This window comes from Gnatocerus cornutus, chromosome 10 (assembly GCF_029298725.1).
Source record: "Gnatocerus cornutus isolate USDA-ARS CGAHR chromosome 10, icGnaCorn1.1, whole genome shotgun sequence".
NCBI lineage: Eukaryota > Metazoa > Arthropoda > Insecta > Coleoptera > Tenebrionidae > Gnatocerus > Gnatocerus cornutus.
In genome coordinates this window covers 7,576,468-7,593,705 of record NC_142242.1, presented here as the reverse complement: position 1 = coordinate 7,593,705, position 17,238 = coordinate 7,576,468, and the positions used below count along the sequence as shown (strand labels likewise).

The following is a 17,238-nucleotide window of genomic DNA, read 5'->3' as shown; positions in this document are numbered from 1 at the left end:
TACGGTCAAAGGTTCTTTCAATCAACTGAAGAAAAGCTCGATTCGATTTGATAGCAATTCATTTTTTGTCGGTGTTTTATTGATTTTTAAAATTAATTTAGAAACATTCGTAATTAGGTTAAAATCGAGGGAAAGTTTCCCATCCATTTTGTTACGAGTGAAGGACCGCTAACGTTGTTTTGCAATTTCGCATTACGAGTTAAAGTAAGGTAACCAATAAAACTAGAGAAATAAATAAAACGCGCCTAAAGCGCTACCCGGGAGTCCTGGCATGGTATATACACTCCTCACATTATTCTGCTTTCAATTTATGATTCAAATAACATTGCAATTACGAATTAACGACTCCCGAAAAAAATGAAAATTGTTTAAACGGCACAACCACTTTTCGGAGAGCTAAAATACTCCGATGAAACTGTGTCCTGCAACTAATTTAACTTAATGGGCAATAAGTAAATACCAAAACTGTTAATTAACATGGGCTAGATTTGCGTGTATCTTTAACTCGGGTTGTAGAGGTTTTATTATAGAGTTGAGTATAACTTAAAATTGCTGAAGTCATCATGATACTCTTTGTTTAATGTAATGAGGAAATTTAACAGACCATATATAGCCTCTTTAAAGTTCTAAGCGCCCACGCAAGGAAGATAAAACGTGGGGCTATAAGAATGGAATTTTAAAACATGCACACAAGAAATCTTACAATTTTCTAAAAATATCGTTTAGTTTACAAAAGGTTCGATTACAATTTTTTTATCTCCTTTGTTCAAGTTTACTTCAAAATTCAACCACGGTCTTTTTATGTCCAAATAAGCGTTATTAATTGCAAAGTTTCATTCAGTTAGTCTTGTTTTTGAAGCGGGAAACATTTCTTGTAAACACGATTGTTATTCAAACCAAATCTTTCCCTCTTTCTGTAATGTTTGTGTGCACCGCAAGTAAGTGTCAGAAATAAATTTCATCTCATAGTACATTTACCAGTCATACTTTTGTGTACGTGACTTGTGATGCAAGACGTTTTCTAGAAAGAAATAAAAAAGTCCGTTGTCAATCTAACGATTTAACAATAACCCGTATAAAAAAATCTCGTGATGTTTGTCGAAGTTTTAATGCATTTTTAAGGGGAGTCGTCACGAATATTTATCGCTTTTTTCATGACTATGTAAAAATCTATTCGACGTTATAAAAATATACTTCATACTAAAAAGCGGATCGAAGTTCGGACTCGTAATTTTAATCCTCTTCTAAAATATAACGCAACTTTTATTATCAGTATCACATAAATTTTTAGTTTTGTAGTAGTACTAAAAACCAACGATTCATCCAATGAATATTATACTGTGAATAACACATTTCAGTTCCTATTTAAGATCCTCTAATAAAATAGAAATATTTTATATATTAATTTTAGAAATCTTTATTTTTAAGACCAAACTGACATTGGCGACATCCTTCACAAAAATTTGTAATTTTCGTAATTTTTGTGCGACATCAATGAAATTTAAAGACGTTATTATTTTTAAATAGCGTATTGACGGAAGCAGATTTCAAAATTCTAGAGCCAAAGATACAAATTTTAGAAATTTTCATTTTTAAAGCCAAGCTGAAATTGGCGACATCCTCTACAAAAATTCGTAATTTTAGAAAGTATAGTACTACATCAATGAAATTTAGAGACGTTATTATTTTTGAGTGGTGTATTGACTGTACCAAATTGCAAAATTCTAGAGCCGAAAACACAAATTTTAGAAATTTTCATTTTTAGGCCAAGCTAAAATTAGCGACATCCTTCACAAAAATTCGTAATTTTGGTAGTTTTAGTGCTACATCAATGAAATTTAAGAAAGTTACTATTTTTTAGTGGTGTATTAACTGAACCAAATTGCAAATTTTCTGAGCCAAAAATACAAATTTAAATATAACTACAGGATCTCGGACTTTGGTGTCCTCGCTCTTTCGTAGCTCGTGAATTTTTATTTGAGTTTCATGATTCGTTACGAAACAAAGAGATCTCAGAAAAGCTAAGTCCACCCAAGTCCACGAGCCACATAGGTAAATATTTAGATATCTACTTTTTATTTAACGTGACCCTCAAGTTTGTGTTTTAACTTCCTAAAATCAATCAAAAAAATTAGCGATAAATCTTCTAGGCTGTTAAAAACGGATCGAAGTTTGGATTCGTTATTTTAATCCTGTTCTAAAATATAACACAAGTTTTATTATCAGCGTCACAAAAATTTAGAAGTTTATAATAGTATAATAAAAACACAACGATTCATCTCGTGAATATAATGCAGTCTATACTTAAAATAGCAATTACAATCAAGACCGGAAAATGGAAAAGCTAGACTTTAATTGAAGGTAAATAAATTAGAACATCTACACTTTATATTAACTAGCTATTTCCCTCGATTTTTCGCGCTTTATGTTCCGTATAATTAAATGCAGAATCTCGAGGTTTAAAAGTTTAAAAATAGTGGTGATGAGAGAGATTTTCTCTGCTTGACTTGACTACAAACATGATAAAAAAACATTTTGTCATGCAGATACCGTCCTGAGTTTAAAACGTCTTTTAAAATGAATTTTTCTTTCGTCTATCACACAATTGCAGACAGACGAAAGAAAGAAAATCCCGATTGAAAAATAACAAGTTCTCCTTGATTTCAAGACGATTGCAATAAGCCCAATTAATTTAATTACTTATTTTGTGTAAATCCAATCGATGACTGTAATTTTATTTAATTTCGTTTGTGTTCAATTGTAATCCTCCTCTTCTAGTAGATTGAATTAAAGTAGGTTAAACTATTTAAAAGTTTTACATTTTGTCTAGGATCGTAGCAATACAACGGAGTACAAGGATTTTCGTTCCTGTAGAGAAATTGTATCTAGATTTTTCGTTAATGTGAAATACATGTTTTAGTTTTACAAGAAATAGCAACAGAAATGATTACTTGGGGTACTTGAGAAATTCTATTTAGTCTTTGTCTGAGGTTAAAACTTGGTGTGTACGAAGTAGCTTCTTTATAATGATAGGTCGAAGTTGGCGTGGCGTAAAAGTAGTTCATTTAAAGTAAAAGTAAAAAAGCTCCGTTTGTACATGCTGGGTGCCCCGCCCTGTGCATTGGCTATCATTGGAAGTCAATTCAGTTAATGTCTGGCAGTAACACAAATAGGAGTTTCCGGAAATTGCAAAATTGAGTTACGTAAGACGTCGGAGCATTTGGGGTAGATTTAATTAAAACAAAATCAAAAATTAATCAGTCTGAAATGAAATAAAATTTGTTTTTATTCAGCGTGAGGAAGTTTGGGGGTTTCAGTGTCTGTTTTATTTAACTTGAAATAATGCGGTAGGTAAAATTCGCATAATTTGAGGATTAGGGGATGAAATATGCAAAAATAACTCACCTAATTCCGGGCCACAAACTCTTGGAATAATTTCTAGAATAGTTGAACAGGAGGCGTCATCGAAGCAGAGTTGGCGCGCAACCAGACAATTTAAAGTGGCGCCCCCATTTTTTATATTGGAACCTGAAACAAGCATTAGAAATGTATGAATTTCAAGAGGGTTCATTGATAAGCAGTGCGAGGGTGGCTCGTTATTTGAAAATGACGATGTCGATGTCGAGTCTAATGATCCGTTAACTATAGAGCGGCTTAACTTCCAAGTTGCTCAACATTTTCATAATTCCTATTTACATCACTTTATGCGCTTTATTCCGTCTTTTTACCCAAACAAATTCGCCATTCGTTGCGGCCGAATTTGACGCGTGACACGAACTAGAAAACTCAATTATGGGCCATATTTATAATCGAATTCTGAAATGCGCCCCTCTTCAGGACAACTCTTGTCTTCTTTTTTTTTTGTATAAATAAAATCAATTCGGTTTACTGGGCTCGTTGTATCGATCCTCAAATGTACAAACATATTCCTCTCAGCCACAAAATCCTTTCAACTAGCAAATATGTACAAAGGATGTACTGTTTCCGTTTTAGACCTGGTCAGCTTTCATACACGGTTATTGCAAAGGACAGAGCACGAAATAGCCTCAGGTCTCGCTGCTGCACCAAGACCACATCATACGCCAAAGCTGCGAACTCTGGAGGAAACCACCTCAAAACTGCCACTAAATTAATTAACAACTCTAATTTCAACCACTTATTTAAACATTTGTTCTGTTTCATCCAACGTCCGTTCACCGAATGCCACCTCAACGTAGACAATGAATAAGTTATTCTAGGTTTTACCGGAAATGACATCAACTTTGCTGCATTTTACATCAAAACCACCTCTAAAAGATTAAATATTTTTTGACTCGTATATCTTACACAGTAAATTGACTTGTTAGAAAGCTTGAATTTAACCCCAATTCACATTCCACAGTTTGTTAGCTACAAGGCCAAGAAGTTCTGACCCTCAATAACCAGCGTCTATTTCCTAAATTAAAAGAACAGTCCCGAGAACCCACTTTCCCAGCAGCAAAGATGTGATCACAGTAAATAAGTGGCTGGAGAAAGGAAAAAATCCTACAAAACCACCACTGCGACTACTTTTTTTTTTAGAATCGATTAATTTCATATTTGCTGCAGATATATAATTATCAAACGTCAACAGCTAAATACATGCTGTCGTGTTAATTACAACCATATTTGTAAGTTATATGAGGAATTATACACCTACTTTCATAAAATATTCTTGTTGTTTGAGGCGAGGTTAAAATTCAATTACCTAATGTTAAAAATACGGTTTATGGTTCGTTGCATAAATTAAGTAATTAAAAAATTGGAGTGTAAATAAATTTCAAATGCAAATTTGTATGTAAGTTGAGAAAAAACAGAGGGAAGTTCATTTTTATTACCAAGTTCTTTGAGATTCAAATTGCTTGAAGCTATTCTTTGAAGAAAAGGAGGTACATAAGGAAAAGAAAACTTAGACTGTGAGAAGAGAAAGACTTAGACAATAATGTCACCTGCTGATGGATCCGAACAATTGCATAAAATTCTCTCACAAAACAGCGAAAGTAATGCAAGTTTTTTTAAGAATCTTACGAACAAAGCTTGATTATTTCAAATCATTGGTGTTGTGTCAAAGTTTGTTTGTAATCCTCTAACGAAATGTTTCATTTTTATACCAGCTTAGCTTGTTGTTACGCATTGAAAACACCATAAATCTCCTAGTTTCCGACTTACCAACTTTATTTCTTATGATCGCTGTAATTTATTTTTATATCGCTTGATAGCTTCGATTTTTTCCTTTATCATGATATATACCACTTTTATAACATTTTAAAACTAACCATGTTCAAACTAATTTCCGGGAATGAAAATAAAGAACCGTTTACATTCAACTTAAACAAACATTAATTAGTACCAGCTCTGATATTTTTCTCGCGTTAGAGAAATAACGGCATTTCTTAAAAATTTATAGCAACTGGGTTTTGAGGTAATGTGCTCCACTTCGCTCGAAGACAAATCTAATTCGATTTGTCAGGACCAATGTACAAAGTTGCCTGATTTATACTCGTTATTTCTTCTAAGTTACAAATACTGATAAAATTGAAGTTATAATAGTTATATCTTCGTTCGCCGTTTGCGGCTAACATGACAGACGTAATGGCGCCGAACGACCAAATTGAATTTTCTGACATAATAAACGTGCTATGTCCACGGATTTATTTATCGAATTGATTAATTGAAATCTCGAGACGCAATAATGTCATATAAATTGTTACAGTAGAACCTCGATCGAGTATGATACAAATTAAAAAATCTGACTGTACAATGATCGACGATATTAACTTCTCCATTTTGTTTTTTTTTATGAGGATTGGAACAGCTTCTTTGGCATTTCGCCAGCAAGCCACACAACCAACAAATATTGTATATCTGTGTAGAATTAGAAATGGCGTACATGGTTGACATTCACTCTTCAATAAATTCTAGTCGATTTATTGTTCAGTTGAATTGGGTTGGACAGTTATCTAATACCATACGTGAATATCACAACTGATAATAAACGATTGTGTTGCATGTATGTATAAGTTGAGTTGTTGAGTTTTTATTGTGGATTTGAGTGAAATTTAAAATTGCTCAAGTCATGACAGACTTTATTCAATATAATGAAGGAATTTAATAGACCACGCAAGGAAGACGAACATGGCGCTAGAATAGAAATTTCTAACATGACATGAATTAGAAGAATTATTTATAAATGTACTCCCAGTTTAGGACAAAATTGTATTAATAGCATACGTGGGAAGTAGTTGGATTATCAGTGTTTGTTTGTTGTCATTACCAGTTTGTGATTGTGTACATTGACGGTGTAGGATGTCAGTGTTGTAGCTAAGGGAATGAGGAGTAAAATATGTATTATTTACTTAGGGGTTGTTTGTGAAGGGCGCGTTATTTGTTGAGTTAAATTTGGGGTTAATTAAAGTAAAACTTGCGGCAAAGTGGTGCGGCTTATTTATAATCGCATTGTGCAAATGCAGGCCACTTAAAGTCACTCTGCGAAGTCGTAGCGCGGAATCGCAAAAAGGAAGGAGCCGGTTAAAGTCGCTAATAATTATCGGATGTCTCACCCTCATTAATCATAAGTTGGAGGCATCCGGTTCGAGCATCGCGATGTTTAGCCTCTGATTCTGAATAATTGCTTTATGTTCCGTGAAATTGATTGTGATCCCGTAAGCGGCCGAATCATCGGATGGGTGAAAAAACACGACTAGATTGGACGGTCGATGGGTAATTGGGGGTACACGAGTGAGGGATGAGTTATCCCCTTCATAATGACAGGAAGCGAGTCGACTTGGATCAAGAGAAGTCGGGGGCCAAGGGCGGTAATCTAACGGCCATTTAGACGGTCTCCTTATCATGGCATGTGGCCTCGTTCATCATGTTCTAAGGCACGTTCTGCGATGCCAGGACGCGTGGCTGGGACTGACGTCGCACCGGGAAGCTAAAATGCCCCGCAGACACTTTATTTCATCCACCACCCCCAAAAAGCAGACCTACATAACATCCGCTTCATGCCACCACCAACGGCCATGCTAATTTTTCTAATTGATAATCATTCCAGCTGTCAGCTTCACCACAACACACACGCTGCTATGTAACACAACAAAACACATCTTCAAAGAGTGATTTATCTCAAGAAACAAAAACAGTCTCAGCTGAACCAAAAATAATCAACACAGCTTTCACCTTGTATACAGAAGTAATTTTTGTAATAATAAACAAAATTAAAAGAATTTCCAACTTTGTTTTAATAGCCACGTTGACAATGGATTATCACCAAAACTTTGATAGATATCAGAGTTGTAAAGCCTTTACAATTTGGTTACAAACTTTCGAAACTTTACAGAACTTAAAAACGAAGTTTCAGGAATACTGGCACTTCTTTCTAAATCCAAGCACACAAAAGACAAAAATTTCTAATAATACATGTCATATGAGTCCAATTTGTTATTTTCCTACGCTCGCTGATACCGCTTTTTGTCTCGATTTTCAACCTTTTCTTTCGACTCCTGTTTTCAGTCCTCCATTCACACTCAAATTCGTGTATGTTTATTACCTTTACAATGTTGAATACATACAAATTTGCAATCCTCCATAATTTTTCGGCCGTACCACTAAAGTATTCATTAATTAATTTTCACAACACCGCTGCAAAAAACTCTATTACTTGTTTTAACTCCCTTTAATAATTATTTGCGGTTACACCAAATCCAAGTGTAACAACCTAGTAAAATTGTAGTTCCTAATTTATTTTGTCTCAAGAAAGAAGTGGAGCAGATAAAACAACCATGTGCAGGGTTTCACATAAATACTGAATGAAGCGTTTTAGAGAATTTGTAATTTGAAAATAGAATCGATTCTTTCAAATCGGAAGCGCTGCCGGAGAGGTACAGATAAGTGCTTTTAAAAGAAAAACCGTAATTTGTTGTGATGATTTTCTGTTTCCGTTCGACACATTTGGCTGTAGATTTGCGAATTAATAATTATAAAGTATTTAGAATTCTATTGTTTATTAGATGGCGCCAGAAATGGTAAAATTGTATCGTTGTCGTGAGCGCCATCTCGCGGCGAGTAGAACAATAATTTGAATTTTGATGTATTTTCTGATTTTGAAAAAGTGTCTGGCTCAAAGGGGTAACCTCGTTAGAGAGTTGTTAATGAACCAGAATTCCCCGTCAAAAAAAGCGTTGTCCGGCGTTCGTCGAGCCGTAGAAGACGCATTTTAGATCATTACCGCGAAATAAGCTTAATTATATAGACAAAGCGAGTTCAGCATTGGAGCACTACAACTCGCCTAATGCAGTTAGCGCAGATTGCTGTTTGGCTACGGCTTGTGAGCCCCTTGGAGTCCCCGGAGCCCAGATGGAGTCACGTGGGCACGTCGGTAAGACGTGCGGGCCATTACTCGGCCTCCCAGAACTGGCCGCATGGCTCCATCATCGTCAGCCGTAAATCACGGAAGCACGTTTCTGGAATCGTTTCGATGCAACACAAGCGTCTTTTGTCGATGCTTCTATCGGTTCCGTCAGTCGTTAGTGCTGTGTGTACCTGATAATCGATTTTGTATTACGAAAGGAACGAATAAATCAGCGCTTTTTAAAGCAAAAGCTACTGCGACAGCAAGTTTTAATCACACCACAATCAACAATTACTTCTACAATGTCGTTACTTCTAGCGCCAAAAATTAGAGCTTTCATTTATGCAATAGGAGTTGTCTTCATTACTGTCAACTTGTCAACGCGTTCTAACGCGCTTAACTAGAACTATGATTTCCTCTTCACTGTACAACTGAAGATTATGATTACATGAATACAGGCGCAGGTGAGTTGTTAGCACAAACACGTTTGTTTAAAAAAATTGTTAGTTATTAGAAAAATTAATGGACGCTTCGTTTTTCATTAAATATAGCTTTAATTAAAATATTCCCAATAGTTTATTTAAATGTACCAACCATTACCATTTGCTTTTAACGTTTGATTATTTCAATTACTAAACGCCACTTGACTCAATTATTAAAAATTTGTAATTTTACACTTTAATGGAATTGCTTGATATTTTGATGAAGCAATAATTACAATTTAAATAATTCTCTAAATTTGCCCTCTTTTTAAACGCAAACTCCATGCTAAGAGCCATGCATATTAACTTTACAAAATTGGTGGATGCGGCGGGTAAAGTTACCAAGATTCTAATTTTAAACAAACTTTTGGATAAAAGTGCGTTATTAAAATCGTCCGTGCAGATCTTATTTGATAAAGAGCAATGCGTTTACACCTCAAAACAAATTTTCCACGATAGTGTGCGACTTTCCCAAGGTTAGTTCACTTTCCCCTCTTTTCTCGCCGCCAATGCTTTCGTTTTTAATTCCCTATTGTGTCGCTCAATTATACGAATTTTGCTTTCATGCAATGTCGTGACCTTTTCTAGTGGACAGCGATGAGATCTTAGAATAGATGTCAAACGAACAGCACACGTAGTTTTTCCATTCATAATGGATTTATTAGTTATTAAAATGCAAAACGCAAACACAAATGCAGACTGTCACAATTGATTAAAATATTTTATTCGGCTATAAGCGATATGGCAATCTAAATTTCAAATTTGATAGTGAAAAAAATCGAATAATTTAGCTAGTTCTAGAGTGGATTGTTATAGTTATAATGTTAACAATTTTTGATGGCGTGTTATTTGGTAGGAGCGTGACGTACTTTATGAGATCCTTCAGAACGAATTGACTGTGGCATATTTCTTCTAGTTATTTCACAGTTTGCAGCGGAATCTTTGCATTTTGAAGTGGCACGCATATTTGTCTTAATTAATCCGAGCAATCAATACAAACAAAAAAAGATTTTCCATAACAAGACACGTCAACGAAACGCACTGATGAAATAATAATAATACAATACAGAGACATGTATGAAGTGTAGCGATATAGAAGCTCTAAAACTGTCGATGCTATTAAATAATCCATAATATGCCTTGAATGTTTAATATTACATATTCAGTACTTGTCGGTAAATTTTTTCGTCGTCGCTTTAATTTTGGATCCATTGCGATAAGGGACGTTTGACTATTCGTTTAAAATGATGGAGTCAGCTTTCACTTTGATTTAATTATCCTATAGCTACGTCATTTGGATGATATTAAGGAGTTAATTTAAAAAGTGACACATTCCGCATTTTGGCTGTTAGCAGAGAGTTTGGGCGTAGTATTAAAATGTTTTATAAAATATATCTGTTCAGATGTCACAAAGTTTCATATCATTCTAAGACACGGCTCATGTTTATTCTGCACACTTGACTATGGAACATGGAAGAAAAAAACAATAAAATAGCACAGCAGAATGAAAATGGCTCATATGTACAACATAAGGGCGACATGAAGCTTGAAGAATGCAGGTTTACGACATTTGTCTGGCTTTCCTGTCGTAGTACGAATAATAGAAATGTTTCTTTCGAATTTAGAACCGATACACAAGGAAAACTGAATTATTGGATGAAGAATAATGCTAATTTTTTCACTGACATTTGAGTCATACAAGAACTGGTTATAGATTTGACGGTTTTATATATAACCGGTTTAATTAATGTGGGTAGATCGTCGGCGGAGGTAGTTTATATGAAAAACCGGTTTGTCGCTGTTTGACTTTCATGCTCTATGTCGTATCGTTTGCAATTTATGAAATTGAGAGAATAAAACCAAAAGAAATTTACATCGTACGAGTTCGTATGCAACTTTCCTTTGCGTTTGATGGTGGAAACCGTTGTAAAAAAATAATATGAGTGACGTGAATTGCTGCGCTTTATCTGATGCATTATTACCTAGGACTATATCAGTATAGTTCCACGTCACGTGACACGATATACACGTGGTTCGGTTCTAAAGTGACCTAAATTAGGAGGGTAGTGGTCCCTAAAGTTACAGAAAGGTTGCATTGTTGTAAGAACGATTCCTTGAAGGGTGAGATAGCCTCGGATTGTTTTTAAGTAGAATACGCTTCATTAAAACTGCGCTCATTAAATTTAGTGCTTATATATCCCCATTAAAATCAGGTATAAAAATATTCCAGACTCTCTCGCTATGAAATACGAACGTTCAAATAGAAGAAGAAAGCTTCGTGCTCACAGTTTCGTAGCATGATTGCTGCAATATTGGTCGCTGCCATATCGAGGAGTCAATCTGAACAGAGCAAGAGTTAGCCGATACACCTTGCCATTAGCACAATGACCACTGGCCAAGTGACGGCGACGCCACCAACACGCAAACCCAACAATTAACCGCGATGTTCATTTTTCAAAGACTTACACGCCATATTGCTTACTCAACAATATTCCTGCAATAACAAGAAAGAAAATTTTCTGCGCAATAATGAACTGTGGCGGAGTCTGACTAAAGCTACATACGAGAAAACTTATTATAAACGAAGAGTTTTGTTGTTCTAATCAGGCTCTCATTTTAAACTATCAAGGATGAGCGTTCAACAATTAAATTTCACTAAACTTTAATTAATTTCCAATCAACAAATATGCTAAAAATAAATCACTTGATATAAAGTTCAGTGTTCCATTATCCGCTCAAAATGACTACCACATTACGATAGTGATAATTATCAAACGAAAATTACAACCGAGTGCCTAATCCGTCCAGTTAAATTTTAATAAATCTGAGAATTTTTTTTTTGATTAAGCACAACCTTTTATTTTTATTTAAAAAACGTACTGAATATGTTGAAAACGTCTAAACACAAATTGTATCCCGTGAAGGAAATTATACAAAAAGGGACAATGTAGCGAAGGGTCGTGTATCAAAAAGACCTGTTTTAAAGGATAAAGCTTTTATCAACAGGATTTATGGTGTTTGAATATCCGGCAAGCCTTCTAGTAATGTTTAATGTATGGCAGATGAGTGAAGAAACAAGGAGACAGAGAACGATAAAACAAATCACTGAAAAGTAAACTTTTTAAACAATAAAACCAAATTGTAAAGAGTCAAAACGCATGTAATTTAAAAGTAAAAGTGAACTTGTTTGTACCAAAGTTGGTATAGAATTGACTTTACCAAGTGGCAGTGGGAAGAATCTGCGTCATTCGCAGTACAAGTTGTTTTTAAATCTGACAAGTTAAAATGTTTAACATTTATTTTAACGCATCATAACACCCTCTATGGTTTGAACGTCGTAACAAATGTAGTATATCGCGTCAGTGACTGTGGATCGTGGCACTAAGCCATACAAAGAAAGCAACTTGTAAAGCTGAAGCATTACGAGAATGTCGTCTTTATGATTAATCCACGCCCTCCGTTACTCTTTCTCATCACCCTCGAAATCTGCAGGCTCATTCATTCAAGAGACAATGCCATAACTAAAGCTTAGAGTGAAATACATCCAATTAAAGCCGCCAAATAAATTAATTAAATGTTTCCGCAAGTCGTAAAAATAGTTTCACTTAGGAAAAGTATAGCGCATTCTTATTCGTGTTGGATTTTATTTGGTTACAATGCTTCCGAATAATGAATGGCGTTGCGATATCGATTTGTGTCAAAACTTCCACATGCCATGCCAAAATGCAGAGCTCTGTCTATTTCGATTGAAATTATTTAATTATGACACAACAAAGTGGAAAAGATTTGCATGTTATAGAATTAGTCACGAAAATAGCGAACAGATAATGAAACAGCTCCCACAGCAAATTTAAGGTAGTTGTATTTCGACACCCTTAAACTCTTTTTAACAAGGAGTGTGGTCTCGGTTTAACTTAATTAAAACTTTTGTTAAATTGCGCTGTTTATGTTATTAGATATTTTTACAAAAATCACGATTTTATTGCAGTTTTTGTGCATATTTTGCATAGTTAGGCTAACGATTTCATCGGAGAAAACCGCAACGAAAATTCACGGATTAAGTTACTCGCCAGATTCTTTGCTCAAAAATCTCAGATCATTGAAGATGTTGCTCTTAAAGGCGTTCTATAAAACAGAAGTTGTATTATTTAAGTAGAAATAAAAGAGTAAAACGACACTGAGTGTTAAAGTGTAAATATATGGAGCTTATATCGAGCGAATAGCAGTTCCGAGAAGAATTACGTGCCAATTATTGCATTACAGAAAATAAAATAAATAATTCAAACGTGGTCCGCTCTCTAGCACCTCGAGATTTCGCCGGATTGTCATTTTCCGGTTTCCCGGAGTTGTAATTCGTAATTTCGGGAGTGTGATGTGTTTTATATCATCGAAACACATTTTTGTCGGAAATGCACAATTCATTCAAAGCTCTAGTTTGGCACAAAGCTGAATATTTTGTAAGTATGTAATGTTTGAGTGTCGTGACCACATACACATGGAAGGAAAACACGCATAGGGTCACGCAAACAACGACACGGAGCGTAATCATAGATTAGCGACCAACCAACCCACTTCGCCTTGGAAGCGGTTTTCCCTTTAACTACGTCAAATTCTAAACTTCTTAAACATTCTGGAAAAAATACGGTGCATTCAGATATTTACATTTTTATTATTTTAGACTAAGAGAGCGTCACGTGCTGCTACATGCGATGTGGCCAAAACTCACTTGACAGAAAAAAGATTTATTTCGCAGGAGTTGAAAAGTTTCTCAAATTTTATATGAAGCACGACGGGAAAATATGTGAAGTCAAAAACGCCGAGTTTGGCTAAAAATAGATAACCTACAATTAAAAAATGGTGGATGCGCCGAGTTCCCACATAATCGAATACAATATAAATTTTGTGATAGCTCAAAATGTAATATCATTAAATTGCGATCGAAAGTAATTTTCAACAGTATAAAATTATTAATAGAATTTAATACTTGCCGTCCTAGAATGTTCGACCATCTAAATAGCCACATTCCTTTCATTCTTATTTCATCGAAAAATTAATTTTAGTAGTTCTGTGGAGCAAAGATTCAGTTTTGAAATTAGAAATGTTTTGGTGAAACAGAAGCACTAAAAATATGTCGTCCTAAGTTGTAGAAGAAGCGCAGAAATATTAAAATCTGAAGCGGTGTAAATTCGGTGTGAAATGTGGGTGCAGCTGAACTATTTGCATTTTTATTGTTTTATCCCAATAGCACATCATTTGTAAAATACATATGCACGATGTCGAGGTAGCCAAGTTATGGCAAATAATCCTGCTCACCGAAGCAGGAATATTTCGGATTTCGGGTTTAAAATGAAATTTCCAAAGAACACAGAGAAATGCCAAGCATGAAAGGCAACTCGTATGCGTTTTCAATATTAGGTAATTTTTGGTCGGTATTTTCCGGTCATTAAACTTGCAAAGCAATGTGCAGATAACGATTGTTTTGAAGTCAGGATAAACTGGTCTAAAATATTTATGTCCAGTATAAAAAGTATAGTGCTTTGTGAAATTGATATTTTATTGAAGTGTCTGGAATCACAAAATTCCATCGATTATACACACAATCTCTCCATCATTTTCTCAAATTGTTCAGACCCTCATTATTTTTCATCAGAGGATCTGTCTTGCCGCAATTTTTCCAATTTTCGTAATCTTTTAAATGAAGAATACTTTGAACTGGAATTTTCACTAACATAAATCAACATAATTTATTCTATTCTAAAATCGTCTCGATATCTTTTAAATTTTTAATAGTGCTTATGCATGGCCATCATTCCAAATTTATATCAACCCACTTACCAATCAATACTTACTAACCATGAAATTATGGCGTACCAATAATTAAATAAAAGAGTCAATGTTTCCATTCACTGTTGTAAAACGGTTTTACGGTAATTTTCGATAAAACTGATGAATTATTTTCACTTGGATCTGACCAGATGACAGTCAAATATCTCCAAAAGTTGACCTCGCCTGACCGACCTATATAACTTTGAATGGCTTGAATAATGGATGATTCCAATTTTATTACCGATCGGTCAATTATCTGATCAGAGAAATTTAGCCCGAGTCTTCTAAAAGCTCGAGAAACTTTTATCTATTTGTAAGAAACAATGCAGTTAATACGACTAAAATAAAACCAACACTAAAGTCACATTTTTATGTTTTAATTAATGTGACTTGATTATTTTATTTCCGATCAAATCGAATTGTGGTTGTACTAAAATTAAATCGGTTTAAGTGGACAGGGAGTATTGTTATTGATTAGGTATTGTTGAAATCTGATCGCTCTTTAGCTGGCTGGTTATTTAATTTATTCCAAATCTCGTCGTCGGATGCGTGGTTTAAGTAAATAAACATATGCAAATTGGGGACGTTTTAAACACAGAGTGTTGTAAAATAATATGGGATAATTACTTTGAAAGATATACGATACTGTTAGCTATTTTATTAATTTAAATTAATGTTGTTCTGTTTAACCGATCTGTTTATGTGCTATAATCGGGTACAGTGAAATATTTGGAGTAGAATAAATGGCTCCAGCATAACAAAACTCTCATCGTGGCTTACATGTGCGACTACTATATATGGTCTTTGCAGTAATCGATATATTTTACTCGGAGCTTGTACTGACCTCCCAATTTCAAATCTTGAGCAATTTCTAACGAAATTGCTTTATTCGCAGTTCAGCGTGTAGCTTAACTGAATCAAGTTTTATGATAATGTGAACAGAATAAGGAATATCAGAAATCAATAAAATTAATTATATCTAGTGTTGGATTGAATGTCAATACCAAATCCTGGTTGCAATAAATGAAGACAATCCATCATTGCTGTCGGCTTGGTGCTTTGGTTAATAAAATTCGAGATATATATGGTCAATGTCAAATAAAACAGAAATTTTACCAAGTGCAGCGTGGGCCTTCATCGAAATCGATCAGTGTTGTCGCAATGTTTAGGGTTGCGCCGGTTGATACGAGATTAAATAAAATTTGCAAAGAATTCAACTTGAAAGTTGGAAAAATTGCGCGAAAAGATCTGTTAATAAGAAAAGTTTACAAGTGGAAAACTTAAATGTTAGTTTTAAAATGGCCCTTGAGTATTTATTCGGTTGGAAAACAATTCATTTTACTTTTAAATGTGCGCCACATGTGAATATGATTTGTACGTTAAGTTTCCAAGACAGCTGAATTTTGACTTCAGTAAGCTGACAGAGCAACTTCTTGTGAATTTTTGCCATAATTTTTATATAAATATGCATGGTGCGATGCCACCGATGCTCAAGCCGGTATGGGGTGAGTCGTCACGCTGTTTTTGCATCCGACGATATTATACCCCATATTACAAAGTATAATTTACCCATTAACTATTCCAAACGTATGACCAACCATTCGACATCGTCCAGACTTATCGCTTGATTTATTTTATGTCTTCTTTCTCGTTAATAACACGTTCAGACTCAGCTTAACGCGATTTTTCCGCTTTAAGACGCCGTTCCAATCATTTTCACCAAACTTTCCAAAACTGTTAATACCGCGGAATTTTTCACCCCAAATCGATACTATTTCAAATATTTAGAATCAAAACAAATTACCCTTATTTATAACAGGCAACCCCAACGCCGCCTATACCAGATTCGATTGCCAAAAAAAACTAATCTTGAAGAAAAACAATAATATTTGTTGAGACTCTCGACAGAATTTAGCTCCCGAATTTGCACGTTAAACACTCCATTCTATTTGTTTTACTTTGTAATTAATTACTGTGTCAATTACATCCGAAATTGACACAGGCGCTTGCTAAATAGGAAATAATAGTCAATATGTGGTTCGGACTCACGGAAAAGTTACCAACACCATAAAAGTTGATAATTATAGTTCCCAACACTTTTAATATGTGCGATATAAAAATTTAATTAGATTAAGTCATTGTTCGGAGGCACTTTTTAATTCGGTTGTAAAAACCTCGAATGACAAACCCGGCGCCTCCACCATTTTCGATTTTAATAATTATGATATAAACATTCTATATCGTACGTAAACTAAAAGATAAAATAACAAGCATGTTTTTAGAGTCAAGCGCGAATGCATAATAAAAATTTTATATGTAAAATCAATCGGTGTTTCCAAGAATAATAATATAACTACAGCATTTATAGCATCACGCAATGTTTAAAAATGCATGGAGAGCACAAAAACTTTGATCTCGCAAAAAACTGCTTATTGTAGTGTGAAAAACATTTTTCTTCCACGATGCCGGCCAGAAATCTTTAAAAATTTAGTTCGGTAGAATCGATCAGTCTGATCTATTGCTGACTGGTTTCATAGTTTCAAGCATCTGTCTCAATTACGT

At 34.6% G+C, this 17,238-nt stretch overlaps 1 protein-coding gene across 4 annotated transcripts in view; it reads right to left on the bottom strand.

Moving 5' to 3' along the window:
- Positions 1–17,238, bottom strand: part of LOC148167567 (uncharacterized) — a 103,257-nt gene that overhangs the window by 42,909 nt on the left and 43,110 nt on the right. For all 4 annotated transcript variants that reach the window (XM_088047808.1, XM_088047807.1, XM_088047809.1 and 1 more), the window contains exon 2: positions 3,406–3,528. In XM_088047808.1, the coding sequence (XP_087903934.1) occupies positions 3,406–3,528 (123 nt within the window). The remainder of the gene's footprint in view (positions 1–3,405; positions 3,529–17,238) is intronic.